This window comes from Melanostigma gelatinosum, assembly GCF_949748355.1.
Source record: "Melanostigma gelatinosum genome assembly, chromosome: 14".
Taxonomy (NCBI): Eukaryota; Metazoa; Chordata; class Actinopteri; order Perciformes; family Zoarcidae; genus Melanostigma; species Melanostigma gelatinosum.
This window is the reverse complement of record NC_136647.1, coordinates 9240116-9255398: the sequence shown is the minus strand read 5'-3', so window position 1 is coordinate 9255398 and position 15283 is coordinate 9240116. Positions and strand designations below refer to the sequence as shown.

The window sequence follows — 15283 nt, the reverse complement described above, 5'->3', positions numbered from 1 at the left end:
CGGCCGCCAATGCATGAAACCATATAAACAAGGGAGGAAGATTTCTCTCTTGTCTCGTGTTTTTACTCTCTGCTCTGTCACACTCCAAGCACAGTTCCTGGTTCGTCCGGCGTAGTGTTCAGCGGTAGAAGCAGTGGTAGCAGGGCCCTCCCCTCTGTCTCTGCAGATAAGTACTCGCAGCCTGCCTATTTCCAGGCATGGATAACAGTTGCACTGCGACATGGCACTGCGACATTACACTCTCGACTTCAAGCTCTCTGCGGCAGGTAAGACGAGCGCAACGAGCAGCTGAACACCGCCGAGGGCTGCACGCTAGCTAGCTGGCTAGCCTGCTAATAATGCTAGTATGTCACTGCCCTTCAAAACAGTCACGCTTCATTGATTCTGATGAAACATGGCTGATAATGGCACATGCATGAATTGTAGCGACAAGTCGGGGCTCATAGCTGAAAGTCGCTGCACGTAAAACATAATGTCACGTGCATGTTCTTGTGTGAGTTACATGTTTTAAGTTGACGTCTGTTCGGTCTCGTTGCTCTGATTAGAAGACTCAATGAACCCATTGTGAATAAAGTGTGTTCAAAGCCAGCGTTGGCGCACAGGAAGCACCGCCATTTTTGTAGTTTTTTGTGTCTTGAGAATCTAAGAAAAAAGTTAAGTCGAATACCAGTTACTGGGCTGATGCCGAGACTGGTTCAAGTATACTTTTAAGTGGTTCAAGTGTGACTGAGCTCTTAGGCTGGCTTGAAGATACTTTTCTCAAAATAGCAGTTACAGGAAGTTTTACTGTAGTCACCAATAAGTAAGTATGTGACTAACGTTATGTGATAATTAAAAAATGAACTCTACCAAGGAGGGATCCCTCTCCCAGGATGGACAGAAGTGCAATAGATGTCGTACAGAATGAACATAATAGAGTTACAACATATCTAATGCATATGATATAAATGATTTATACAATGAGTAGTATGCAGAATAATGATGGAACAATTACGAATACTAATAACAGCAAGAGATAGAATACTAATAACAGCATTAATGATGGTAGCAGCAGTAGTATAATTGTGAATACTACTACTAATAATAATAATAGTAGTTCTGGGTGTCAGGTAGAACCACGATGCATGAAAACCTGCGATGCAAGAAAGCACAAATTAGTAATTTAAATTCAATTTATTTTGTATCGCCCATAAATCACAAACTTGCCTCAGAGTGCTTTACAATCTGTACACACACGACGTCCTCTATCCCGGGACCCTCACATCGAAACAGGAACAACTGGGCAGCATATCTCGGGGCTGGTTCGAGGCAAACCTGAGCCAGCCCTAAATATAAGAGTTATCAAAAAGGAAAGTCTTAAGCCGACCCTTAAATGTGTTGCGTGTGTCTGAACCCCGGACTGAACTGGATGCTGGTTCCACAGAAGAGGAGCTCGATAGCTGAAGGCGCCTGGCTCCCATCCTACTTTTTGAGACTCTAGGAACCACAAGTAACCCTGCAGTCAGGGAGCGCTAATCTCTAGTGGGGTAATAAAGTAAATATCCTGATCAAAGATAACTCTGAGATTCTTTACGGTGCTGCTGGATGCCAGGGCAATGCCTTCTAGAGAAACTATATCTTTAGATAATGGATTTCTGAGGTAATCTGGGCCTAGTACTTCAGTTAGTTTAACATCACGAAGCTGTAGGTAATCCAGGTGTTTTATGTCTTTTAAGACGTGCTTCAAGTTTAGCAAACGGGTTGGTTTTGTCTGGCCTGATCGATGGATATAATTGGGTATCATCTGCATAACAATGAACGTTTATGGCGTGTTTATTCTGATAATATTGCCTAATAGAAGTATACATATAAGGTGAATAGAATTGGTCCAAGCACAGAACCTTGTGGAACTCCGGGACTAACTTTGGCGTTCATGGAGGTTTCATCGTGTACAAACGAAGATCGATCTGATAATCAGAACTTAAACTAGCTTAGTGCGGTTCCTTTAATGCCAATCAGATGTACTAGTAGTAGAATGGAATGGTATCGAATGCAGCACTAAGGTCTAACAAGACAAGGACAGAGACGAGTAAAACTTCTTTAAGCAGCCTAGTCGGGTTGGGATGTAAGAGACGGGTAGAAAGAATCTTATCATTAAAGAAGTTCATGAAGTCATTACTACTGGGAAATAGGAATACTTTTTCACTGTTCTTGCTTCTCTCCTTTCCCAGTTGACTCTTCCTCGACAGTTCCTGAGCTACTGTCCATATTTCACGAGCAGCAAATGACAGAGACTGTCCATGAAACAAATGGCCATGGATACCTGGGTACTTTTGTAGGCAAGAATGGCTGGTAAGAGAAACGTGTATTTATTTATTTTTGATGAGCTAAAGCTTTGTGTTTTCTTTGTTCTGTGGTACAGATGCCTTTAATTTGATGGTGAATAGCTGAGAATGGAGACGTCTCTTAGTTAGTTTACCCTCTGGGGACATTAAGACTGTTTGGTGCTCTGAACACACTGAGGAGGATTGTGCTTCAGTTGTGGAACGGTGGATGTAGTGATGCTTTCCATTGTTGGGTCAATTTTGCAAAATGTCTTCACTTTATTGCTTTGTGTCATCTCTTTGTCTTCACCACTTCATTTCTCAGGCTTGCTATTTTGCGTGTGCCCTCCCATGGGCTGGTCACCGTTGATCTGCAGTGTTATGAGGAGGAGGACGTTGCACAAGTAGACAATGTAGGTGATTTAAGAAATAAATACACAATATTAAACCATTTCCTAAAGCCCAAAACACAGAGGAAGAATGTCATTTGATGTTATTAACGTTTAAGCTTGTCGGGATAAATAACTTATTTTTTATCACTCATGAAGCTCTCTTTACCGTATACATCTGTGGGGAAAAAGGATGTCGCTAAAGTAAGATCAGCATAGAACTTCACCTTCTTAAATAGCTTTTGGATATGTGACAGAGAAATCAGTATGTCCAATATTATTCCCTGAACATTTTGTCAACTGGCCTCAGGTGCCCAAACATGCCCTTTCTCATAGATGGCCTATTTGTCCGTCCTCTAAAAGTACGTCTAATAGTAGACGCGTCCGACAAAATAATCACAATTAGATATTTTTCTAACAAAAGTTGTTCGTCCACAGCTTTTAAATGCACTGGAATCGAAGCTAAAGGTTATCTTGGATGGCAATATTACCCGGATTAAGAGGTGAGTATCTGGAGATCTCTGGCTTCGCTCGTGTTGTTACTTCATTACAGCGCTCATGTCGCAGTTACTTGTGTTGTCCACCATTCACACCAAGGCTCCCAGCCCTCATACGAGGCGCAGAGGTTGACCGATACTGGCCCACAACTGACGGCAGACTGGTTGAGTACGACATGGACCAGTTGGTGTATGAGGAAGATTCTGCATTCCAAAACATAAAGATACTGCACTCGCAGCAGTATGGAAATGCCCTAATACTCGACAACGACTTAAGTAAGTGTATACGACACTGAAATACACGTTTCTCATTTTAAGACACAATGTACAGTTTGGATCCATCAATTGATGGAAGGTATTTCTAAAGTGTAAGTTATAGGACTAATAAAAACTTTCTATCATTTGAAATATTTACTATTTTCTGAAAAATCGGGAAAAAAAACAAAACAAAAAACTGACCTTTACGTTTGTGTTTATTTTATGGTGTCTAAGTATTTTCTATTATTGTGTGTGTGTGTGTGTGTGTGTGTGTGTGTGTAAATGATTATGTTACCTTGCAGACCTGGCAGAGAGTGACTTGGCCTACACCCTAGCCATCATGGGGAGCGGAAGAGAGAATTATACTGGAAAGGAGGTGCTGATATTAGGAGGAGGTGACGGAGGCATCCTTTTTGAGATGGCCAAACAAAAGCCAAAGATGGTCACCATGTTGGATATATCCTTTACGTGTTTTTGTCTCTTTTATTCCTGTTTTGGGACTTAGTTGTTTTCTCACTGATATGTGTAATTGTGTATCTGCACCTGATTGATCGTTCCTTTACAAAGTGTGCACATTGACCAGAAGGTGATCGACGCATGCAAAAAGTACATGAGAGGAACTTGTGGCAATATACTCGACAACCTGGAGGGAGACTGTTACCAAGTGAGTGCTGAATGAACAACCAGATGTTATTGCCGTCAAAATCGTTGCCTCCCTCAACTGTCTCTGTGGAATGTGCCCGAACGGGATCTAACACAACGCGTCGTCGTTCTGCTTTACAGATACTAGTAGAGGACTGCGTCCCTGTGCTGAAGAAGTATGTCCAGGAAGGGAAGACGTTTGATTACGTAATTAATGACCTGACTGCAATCCCAATATCCATGGAGCCAGAAGAAGGTGTCTGTATTTTTCTCTACATATACACATCCCTCTGTGAGGTTTCATAAATGCTGCTCAACTGACTGTCTGACTGTTTGTCGTAGACTCTACATGGGAGTTCCTGCGTCTCATCTTAGACCTGTCCATAAAGGTCCTGCATCCCTCGGGGAAATATTTAACACAGGTGAGTCTGTGCTCACCTTTCAACCCCAGTGAAGCGGTGTTTTTCTTCATTTCATTGATGTATTTTCTCAGCAAGGGAGAAAAATATAATTTGATTCTATTTCCTGCCATATAGAGCCTTCAATCATTCACTATAACGCTCAGTTTATATTAGTGTGTTTACCACAGGAGACTGTGGTGGGTGGACCTCTGACCCTCTAAGGAGGTGTCTGGGGTCTTGCTCCCCAGAAGACAATCTGGTGCACTTTGAGAGCAAAATTGTTGACATGGAAAAAAAGTCACACCCACAACGCATTGTAAACGAGACGGGGTCTGTGTTTCGGGTCGGGTCGGTTTCCCACATCGCAGCAGAGCCACAATGAGGACAAGCTACCTCGGTTCACACTGTTCAAATGAGAAACTGGCTTATAAATAATTAGTTCATGATCAAAAAGTGGATTTACAATAACACGAGTGTAATAGTCGGGATGCAGCTGCTCTGCCTGCTCTATTGCTGAGGCACCCATGGGTGGGAGGGGTGAAATTGTTCTCTATCTAAGCTTAATGGTCCATATTTTAATACGAAATTTAGTTACAAATTGTCAAACGGGAATATTTAATGGAATGGGGAAACCAGTAAACAAGGGGAGAAGTCATTTTTCATTTTATTGGGACAAATCATTGGATCACTTCCATTTAAACCCCGCCAAAAAAGCATCACCTACAGTTTGTGTGTCACGTGACATCGTCTTTGTTTGTCACCAGGGTAACGCAGAGAACATGACGGAGTCCCTGCGTCTGTACGAGGAACAGCTCGGGAAGCTCTCGTGTCCCGTGGGCTTCTCCAAAGAGGTGGTGTGTGTGCCCTCCTACATGGAGCAGTATCCTTTCAGTGCTTCTGCCGTTTGGATATGCTAATGTCATGCTGAACGTTGTTGCACCCCGTCATGTTTTGTTGTGTACGATCCTTAATTCTATCGTGTCAGATGGGTTTTCTACTCCGTGTGGAAGAAGTGAAGACCTCCACAGTTCTCTGCTTGAATCCCCAACAACTGGAATGTGAACGCTCGTCTTGTGTCTGCTGTGGCCTCAGACGTGTGTTCAGACTGAATTAGAGGCAACGCAAAGTTTGGCTTTGCAATTGGCTGCTTTTGATTAACACGTATGGATTCTCCAGCAGACAAGTTAGTGTGACTACATCAAGATGACAATTAACTCTGCATTCAGTCTGAGCACATCTCAAAGGGTACAATGACGCCCCCCCCCTACACACACACACCTCTTTTAACCCCGTTCTACCCTGACTTCCTGTTTTAGTTGCGTTTTACCGTTGTGTGCTGGCTGCAACTTTTCAGTTGTATTTTGTTTGTTTCACTTGATTTGGAATACATTTGCATGTACTCTGAAGAAGCTGTTTGATGTTTGAACAGTGATTTGATACACTGATATTGTGGTGTAGCTCATCTTGCAGCAGGCGTGTGCTCTCTCCTTTTTCCTTAGCTTTTTTTAAGGTTGTTTGCTCTTGGGTTGTGAGCTCAGGTCGTGTGATAGACCAATGTTTAGGTCTCAGCACAGCTGAACTGAGTCGCTTTTAAGCTCTGTTTTTGTTACTGAACTCTCAAATGTGATTTGATTTTTCAGATTGTGTCAACGCAATGTGATCACATCGATTTAAGACTGACGTGTTTGAGTCCAAATATGTTTTAAAAGGGAAACGATTCCACCACTTTAATGCCACGTCTGTGCTTGTGCTGTTTTTACGTCATGTTTTATTGGCACCTTTTGATTTCTTTTTGAGTTATTTAAGGTTGAATATGGTGCATGAAAAAGACGGTGAATGTAGCTTGCATATACAGTACACATCACGTTTACACATGATCAACCCTGTGAGACTCGGTTACATTTATTTATTCAATATAATTTCACCAAAAGCTGTTCTGTCCCACTTGAGATACTTTCTGTGACCTCTACAATTAAAAGTGTTTTTCGGGGAACATGTCTTGACTCATGTTTTTCTCTAAAATACATGGAAATGAAGAAGAGTAATCAAAGACACGTTAGAATATTTAATAAACCATGTCATTATTATATTCATTTTTAATAAAATGATAATGTAAACTCGAAATTTTAAATGTAATTCCACAATAGTATAATCATCTGAAATGAAATAAATAATTGTGTATCATGTCACACTGTCATAGTGGGAGAACAGAGATAGTTAATGTTACAAGTAACACCTCTACTATGACAAGTCAAACTCTGCTGTGGAAAAAGGCATTTAACATCTTATTGTTATGATGATGTCACATAATTCGATAATTATTAAAAAAACATTTTTAAAAAGCTGTGTTATGCAGAGGGAATAGTTCCCCTTAATGTTCAGCTAGTATGAAACGTCACTTTTCCAACAATACCAAAACCAATTTCTTAATCACTGCCAACCTCAGCTGATAATGATGGTAAACACACTAACATCTGCAAAAACACTGATCGCTCGACTTTTGCTCTAATAATTTGTGCTAAATGTAAAAATACTTATTTTTATTTTACTATTACAAAAAAAGTAATTCATCAGTCAGAACCGGTACATGCCTGTTGACCATGGGTAAATATCTGTGTGAAGTATGCAACATACCATTGGAATAAGATTCCTTATGTTATCACATCGCTGTACAAAGAAAAGAAGGTTGTTCAGGTTCCGTGTGCAAATACAATTACAAATGAATATAGGAAAGTGCAAAAATCAAGTGCCATGTATAATGTTACAAGTCATACAATACATGTGACATGCAGATGGACATAAATTACTCTACATTAACATTATATGCAAGTATTTCAAAATAAGAGCCATTAAACAGGCCCATTGCATCGGGGGAAAAAAGTATGAATCGTAAGTCTTCAAAACAATTACAACCCTACAGTGTTCCTTGGATTATTTCTATCAAGTAGACTTGAAATTTATTCTTTTTTGAGACCATAAAATAATTCCATTCGTGCAATGAGCCCTTCACAAGATGAATTAAGCACTGTACACCTGAAGGATCCAAAGAGCACCTGTATGTGATTACCACAAATAAAACAGCAGCCCTTCTACTCCATTGTCCTCCCATTGAACAGACGCTTCTGTCCTTTCTGCATCAGGGTGCTTGTTGGTTTCTGAACTGGCTGTTGATCTCGTTGAGGACCACATCCCCTCTGGGGTCTTCACCTGCTGTGATTGTTCGGTCTTCAAATGGGCTACCTGCAACACAGCGCTATAGCATTATTTCTGTTCTTTTCATTCCTATAAATAATATCATATAATGCACACCCGTATAACAGGAGTGTAGGGGAATTAAAACGAAGGTGGCGGGCTCCTCGCCACTGTCGACACACATTTTGCAGACTTCACTTACCAATGCCATTATTAACCTGCTCTGAGGAGTCACTGGCGAGGAAAGACGACGAGCTGGATGAGTTGTTGGACTGGGAGGAATGAAGAGATGTAATTCTGGTCACGGATGACTTCTTCGCAGTCTTCTGTGTTGCAGTGCGGCTCCATTCTGGGAAAAGAAATTCAGATTCAAAAAGGTGAAACGTAACAAACACTGACATGTAAATAGTTACCATCATCATGCATCTGATGCACTTAAATATGTTACTCGGAAGAACAACTCTAACCTGAGTTCTCTGCTAGTCTCATTCTGCCACAGCACAGGAAGGTCCTCCACTGCTTCCTCACATTTTCCTTTACCGCGCAGTACAACACAAATATGAAGAAACCTACAAGACAAACACAGAATGTTTATGTATATTACATGCAGACTGCACAGACTTGAAGGACTTGCAGTTTTGCATTTCTTCTTCAGGGGTCTGTGAGATGTCCAATTATTGAAATGATCAAAGTGCTGCATTTTCTGGTGCTTTCTATGCTGCTAAATACCACATAAGTTATATTTAAGAGTGTTTGTAATTGGGTAATTTGAACCAACTTATTTTTTCTTCACATTCTGTGTGAAAGGTGAGTGCTACAAAACTGAGAATGACTCAACTCACCTTGAAAGGAGTTAAAGATGGCAAATAGGTACATGAAGGGCAGGTTAAGGGGCCCCCAGGCGAAAAAGGCAAAGCCCCAAGTGAGGCCCAGGAGGATCATTATCCCCGCCACACTGCGCACATCCTGCAGCGTGGTGCGGTGCTGCACATTGTGAGGGTTCTGCCTCTTTATCCGGTACAGTTGCACCAACACCACAACGAACATGGCAAGGTTGAAAAGGAAAATGATGCAGAAATAGGCCACCACTGCTACATAGAAAGCAATGTCATTCTTCAGCCAGCAGCTGTGGGAGAGGAAATGGATGGAAGAGAATTGAAGGGTTATTTTTTTTGGTTTCATGTGTCTTGGTATTTGTGTTTTTAGTTTGTGTAGAATCATGTGCATGGAACTGTAACGGCGTCTGACAGAAGACTCACAAGTCGGCACTAGTGCCGTCGGAAAACCTTCCATAGGAGACGAGACCGTAGTTGTCCTTGTCAATCGCAATGACAATGATGACCACAATCATCGGGACTCCCCAGCCGATCAGCGAGAACTTCAGCATGTAGCGGGATATGTGGTTGTTGAAGACTTTCACAAGGGCCAGGTACATGTGGACCGCCTCAAGTCCCATCCAGGTGAAGGTAACCAGCAGGAAGTAGTGAAGGAACCAGGCGGTGGAGATGCAGAGGCCCACAGCGTCTGGGTAGAGCGCCAGCCATGCATCCACCAGGAAGACCAGGTTCAGCAGCAGCAGAGCCACGCACAGCTGGATTAAGATTTTGGATGGAATGTCCTTCCGCAACTTCCTGCAGCGTTCAAATGGTTTAGACGACGCAAAGCGTCTCAGTGGACTTTTCTCAATAAACAATGTGTTTACTGTAAAAAGCGCAGTGGCTCTTTCTAGTTTTCTTAATATTGCCTTGCAAGTCATATCCATTTGTGGACTCCTTTCATATATTTTGTAGTTTGTTTGGCGTACAAGATACAGCAATCAACATATTAGCTTTTGCATTTCAAAATGTTACCGCGACTCTTATCTATTTACGGTCGCTCAGGCGAAATGTTCAACAACAACTTATGACTCTCAATACTCACCCAAAGGACAAGTAGGTGAGGAGGGTGATGGACAGGAAGATGGCAGAGATTCCACAGCCAATATATGTGATGAAGGTAAGGATGGTGGCCTGTTCACGACTGAGTACAGGCTGTCTGGAGAGGTCCTGTAAGAAAAAGAATAAATAAAGACAAGTTCCAGCAAAGTGGGAATATGTTCACCAAACAAACAAAAAAGCATGAACAGGATATAATCTTCTCACCAGCAGTATGGCAAAACTGGTTAAATGGTTGCAGCCACACACTGTCTCATTGTCTGTGCTGCTTCGGACAGAACAGCCGTTTTGATTCCAACCACCTGATTCGTCTGCCGGAAGAAAACACAGATGAACCGTATTTTCTTCTTTGTTTACATTCACTGAATTCTGATAGATACAGTTGGAAAACTTACCATTTAATGTAAAGTCCCAGAAAACACATGTAGCCACAAAATTAGCCTGTAGTTTAGGGAAAAGGCACAAGAGCTTATATCAGTTTACAATCTCTGATGTACATCATGACTTCTTTATCTCTGTTCAGAGCGACTGCTACTACTCTTACAGCATGTGTTTGGCCCAGCTGTATTTAAACAGATTTAAAAAATAATATTTAGTTTTCCCCATTTTTCAGAGGAAGGACGTTTTGAAGTTGTGTGTTAATATTGGATATGGCTGTAGATTAGCTGTGTGCATTCCAATACTCATACCACACTATTTAGTACAGTATACCGGAAAAACTGATTTAGTATGTCCCAATACACACTATGTCAAATGCAGTAAGCGAGTTACATGTTGCAGTATGCAAGCCAGCATGCTTTTCTGGTTATTCTGAAACACAATCCTCTGAGTTGCAGATATATATGAGCAAGAGGGTCAAATTTTTTGGTTTTTTTTTTCAAATGGACTTACTGGAACGGGCTCTGTGTTCCTCAGGATAATTACAACTTCGTCCTGCAGTTCTCTGATTGACAGGTTGGCCACACTCGCTCCAAGGATCCCACTATTGAGTTTGCGGTTTCCCAAAGATCTGTCCTGCATTTAGAGACACAAAAACACAAGTTGTCAGTTTGTGAAGAAAATGTTATGATAGTAACATGTGATTTAAAATGTGGTCCAGCAGCTTCTTTCAGGGATTTAAAATTCAAAACACACAGACAATACATGGAACACATTTAATCAAAATACAAGCGTCTCAGAGGTCTGTGTCTCTCCCTCTGCATGTCTTGCTTGGAATGGGACATTTGTTGCCTGTATGGACCTGGTACACTGTGCTCTCCTGGTAGAAATTGAACTGGACTCTGGTGGCCAGCTGCTGTTGCTCGTCGGTCAGGTCCTGTGTGAGAGATGGGGGCAGCCTGATGGAGCCCTGAGGGATGGTGGAGTCTGCTCTCAGGCTCCTCCTCAGCCTGCGATCCCCACGGACCTGCAACACGCACGGGACAGAGTGAACAGAGAGGCATAGCCTTAACTATTTCACATCACAGACTTTTTTATTAACACCTTTTTATTTGGGGCAACTCAACCTGTCAGAGATCTGTGATAGCTCAACGGATGCCACCAAAAGAAATGTAAAGCAGAGACGTACCCTTGGAAATTATATGACAGTGAAAGAAATGAAAAAAAGTAATGTTCTTGTGATTAAATGTCGCAGGTTGACTCACCTGATTGAATGATTTCATGCAGAAACAGAAACAACGGTGGCAACGCTCTTTAATGCCTGTAGCATTGCTTTTCACTTACAAACAATGCAGCAGTAAAATGTCCCCTATGGCTGGTATATTAATGTGTGTTACATTATTAGATTGCAAATACTGATGTATTGACGCGGAAGCAGCATTTACACATTGAGGACAAGCTGCTTCATTTACTTTCTTAACAGTTCAGTCGAGTGTTTATATATATATATATACTGTATATATAATAAACTGTGCTATTCATATCATACCTGTACATTATTTGGGTCCGAGATGGAGAAAAATGTTTCCTGAAAGTTGCTGCCATCTACTGGCTTCACAGACAGAGCGACAGCTGGGGACAAGAGGGTCTCAGCCTTTCCATCAAGAACCAGCTTCAACCCTACTGTATCAACAATCCCGATAATCCTGCAATAAATAAAAATAAAAATCGGTGTTGTTAAAAATACGAAACATTAGAATAAAAAAATGTTTGAAAAACCCCTGAGTTTTTGCACAATGTCAAATAAATGAATCTGTCACCTGTTGGAGGAGTCAGACAGCACCTCAGGAGAGGCACCCAGCAGATTGCTGACAATGTGGACGGAGGTGTTCCCCAGCGCCATGCTGACGGTCGGGCCCGACAGAAGATTCTCCAGCTGAGACACCAGCTGAGCCACCTGGCTGGAGTTCAGCTTGGACACGTCTCCGGTCAGCTCAAGCAGTGCGTTGGCTTGCCTTTCAGCTGTGGTCAACAACATTTAAAAGGGATGCTATAATGATGTAAATATTGCAACAGAATTGTACACAGTGCTGAGGCAATGACAAACCTGCAGCAGCAGTGGTGGTGGCATTCAGGGCTTGAGCTGTTGTGTTCAGTGGGGAGGAAGTCACAGTTACAGAAGAGCTGGTGGTGTTTGTTTGTGCGATTGTCACATTCGGGCCGGGTGTGGTAAACGGCCCCACAACACACTGCTCTTCCAGCTGCACAAGCACATTTATTCCATTTTGACTGTAAAGAAAAAGGACAAATTAAGATTTGGGGGTGAAAGCATTTTACATCAGGTGTTAAATGGTTATCAACTACAATACAAACAGCTCTGAAAGATTTTGTTAAGTTAGTGCAGAAGATATGGTGGTAAGAAGATCACACAAACCAAGTGAGGGTGTCAGAGTCTTCTCTTGTCTCACAAAAGGAAGCAGACGTTAGGTTAACTTTAGTCCACATGAAGTTGGATGTCAGTGGATGGTCGCTGTCGATTGAATTTCCACAAATTGCTGTGTGACATACAAGACAAAACACAAATGAGGAGTTTTACAGGACAGACCTACAGTTATTTTCTTGACTGTAGGAAATGATGTTGAATTGACTTGTTTCCCTGTTCTTAATATACACACCTGCTCGAGTCACTTGACCATTGAAACTGATTTTTTCCTCAGACTGAAACAGACTCATCATGGCTGCAGACACGTTACAGATAGGAACCTCGTGGGAAAAGCCTAAAATCACCTTGCAGCTTTGAAGACGAGAATAAAAAAAAATCAGAAGTACACAGAATTCAGTCACTGTTAAAATATATCAGTAGCTTTGAGGGAACATTTCACTGCACTAATACTATTAGACTCACTGTGTTGCTGTGCTTCCACATTCCAGATTAAAACCCTAAGAAGAAATTCTTATTAACTCAAGTAATTACGTAAAAGTAACATATTAAAATAAGTTATATATGTTTAGTATCCAAATGTACTTCTGTAAAAGATAAGAAAATGTCTAAAAAAAAAAGAAATGTGACGGAATTGCACTTCATGCATTTTTGTGAGAAGTTACTTATTTCCTCAATGAAATGCATAACTCAGAATCGAAATGGTTTGATCACATTTGGATTCATTTCGCTCTAGTAAATAGTCAAAATAGTCATAGTAGAAAACGTGAAAGTTTAGGCAATATGATTACAGCTGCTTACCTTGGATTCAGATGCAATGTTGGACAACGCACATGAAACACTGCAAAGGAACATAACAAAGATTGTGATTTATTTTTCATTTTGATTGAAGGGTATTTTTTCATGTAGACTGTGATTTGCACAAACTAAATGGCAATTAAATGGCAAAACTCACTCTGAACTTGAAGCACAGTTTCTTTGTTGTTTTAGCTGTAAAGATTCAAGAGATCAGAGTTTGATGTTCCAATAACTAATTGATGCAAAATGGACAATTAAAGACACACTAAAACATACGCTCATGTATGCATAACTTACCATAGACATGACGTTTGACATGTTAATCTTGGAATCTTGTGTTGAAAGTTGAAAAGTGTAGTATGCATCTGAATGCAAAGACACAATATGTATCAACAACTTGTATCTATGTAGTTTAAAGTCTGGTGGTTTGTAAGGGGGGGAAAAACACTCACCAGTTCCACCGCAGTAAGCAGAGCAGCTGCAGGTGTTGTTCTCTTTATCTGAAACAAAGTGAAAGCATGTTGGTTTACTGTCTCCGAATGTCAGTGTTAACCATAGACTCTATAAAATATGGATGTTGTCTCTGTGGCGCCATCCATAGGTTTCTGAAGAGCCGTTGTGAAGCTCACAGTGGGTGGCTGCCGTTGCCATCTTGGCAGTGACTACACAGCCTAACTCTAGAAATGGACAAAGAGTTGGATTGTCGGTGGAGCTGAGGTGGGCCCAGGGGGACACGGCAGAGGACACAGCTAGCGACCTGGTACGTCACCCACCTGTCTCTTGAAGCGGCCACACGCCAGTTTGACCAGTATACGTGCAACTGTTTAGCTCTTGTGTATTGCTGCTGTTGCACTCATTTAGTGGTGGACCTGTTCAATGACACAGAGGGTTGATCGCATTATGGGAACTTATTAGTTGGTAATTATGTATTTTTATGTATTATTTTATGTAGAGCAAGCAACACTCACTCATTCCTGCTGCTGATTTCCCCACCACACGGATGTCAGAAGATTTGTTACTGGCCGCACAGAGCGTACGAAGGATACAACATGAAGGGATCCTCTGCTTCAACTGCAGCGTCACAGAACAGTTGGTGTGTCTGAAGTATGAGGCTGGTGTCAACAAAGAGATTCTTAACACTTGCTTTAGTAATTTAAAATTAGTTTGTTATTTCACTTACATTATTGCAGTCTTCATGGTGCATGAAACTTCAATTTCCTGTTAAAAAAATGAATTAATCTCGATTCATGTGATCCTTTTATTCACAGACTGTAACCCACAGATATCTAAATATTAACTTACTTGAAAGAGGCCGGTTGTGTTGTCTCTACTGATTGCACTGAAAAACAAATTGAGACAAGATTAAATTGTCGAAAAAAGTCTATATTACTTTTGAAAGAAGAGATATCACAGTCTCCTTCTTACAAATAAAAAGTGGTATTCATAACCAAAAACCATACCCTTGCTTAATTTAACACACCTCGATGTTCACAATGTTCATTTCAGTTGATCTAAGTCAGATATGGCTATTTAACTAACATTAACATAGCTGTCAGCTATCTGACTTTATGACTAATTTCCTCTTGTGCTGCTGTTACTCTATTTTAGCATATCACAGATAAACATTGTAATGGTTTTATGCCAGAGGTAAAACAAGCATTGTGTGGCTCAAGGAAAGTTCAATGTGCCCTCATCTATAAGCACCACCTGTGGACTCAGTGGCCGCTGTTCAGCAAAAGACAGTCATAAAGGTTAGTTGTTCCTACAGTGTGGACTCTGGGGAACCTGCTACTTACAAATAATTCAATTTTAAGTTGAAGTTATTTTGGAGATCTATATTACAACAGCACAATTACAACATACTCCTCTTATTCACAATGAAGACAAATAATATTTTTTGTACTAAATCATTAATAACATCAAAAATATTTTGAGATACCCGTTGCTGTCTATACTGTCAAAATGTTAGGACCCTTCACCCTTTCTTTCATTTCATAAGAAATCGTTCAACGATACCTGGTTTGTGTCACATGGCTTCTAATTTCACGACG

At 41.0% G+C, this 15283-nt stretch overlaps 2 protein-coding genes across 2 annotated transcripts; one reads left to right on the top strand and one right to left on the bottom strand.

Moving 5' to 3' along the window:
- Positions 1 to 121: 121 nt before the first annotated feature.
- sms (spermine synthase) lies at positions 122 to 6487 on the top strand. The gene is made up of 11 exons (XM_079284132.1): positions 122 to 266; positions 2211 to 2331; positions 2629 to 2716; positions 3131 to 3195; positions 3290 to 3465; positions 3750 to 3897; positions 4015 to 4111; positions 4231 to 4345; positions 4432 to 4511; positions 5255 to 5370; positions 5476 to 6487. The coding sequence occupies exons 1-11, from the start codon at positions 221 to 223 to the stop codon at positions 5504 to 5506; spliced, it is 1083 nt and encodes a 360-aa protein (XP_079140258.1). The 5' UTR covers positions 122 to 220; the 3' UTR covers positions 5507 to 6487.
- A 1139-nt stretch (positions 6488 to 7626) lies between these two features.
- LOC306787991 (adhesion G-protein coupled receptor G2-like) lies at positions 7627 to 12032 on the bottom strand (the record flags this gene model as incomplete). The annotated part of the gene is made up of 12 exons (XM_079283320.1): positions 7627 to 7726; positions 7881 to 8031; positions 8150 to 8251; positions 8525 to 8808; positions 8942 to 9313; positions 9603 to 9727; positions 9824 to 9927; positions 10012 to 10057; positions 10508 to 10630; positions 10857 to 11021; positions 11544 to 11700; positions 11815 to 12032. The coding sequence occupies 12 exons, from the start codon at positions 12030 to 12032 to the stop codon at positions 7627 to 7629; spliced, it is 1947 nt and encodes a 648-aa protein (XP_079139446.1).
- Between the last annotated feature and the right edge of the window lie 3251 nt (positions 12033 to 15283).

Bases quoted from the DNA above. Each gene is read 5' to 3' on its own strand.
- sms (XM_079284132.1), top strand. From the start codon at position 221: ATGGCACTGCGACATTACACTCTCGACTTCAAGCTCTCTGCGGCAG. The intron at 267-2,210 runs GTAAGACGAGCG...CTCCTTTCCCAG, and splicing joins CTTCAAGCTCTCTGCGGCAG to TTGACTCTTCCTCGACAGTT. The intron at 3,196-3,289 runs GTGAGTATCTGG...ATTCACACCAAG, and splicing joins AATATTACCCGGATTAAGAG to GCTCCCAGCCCTCATACGAG.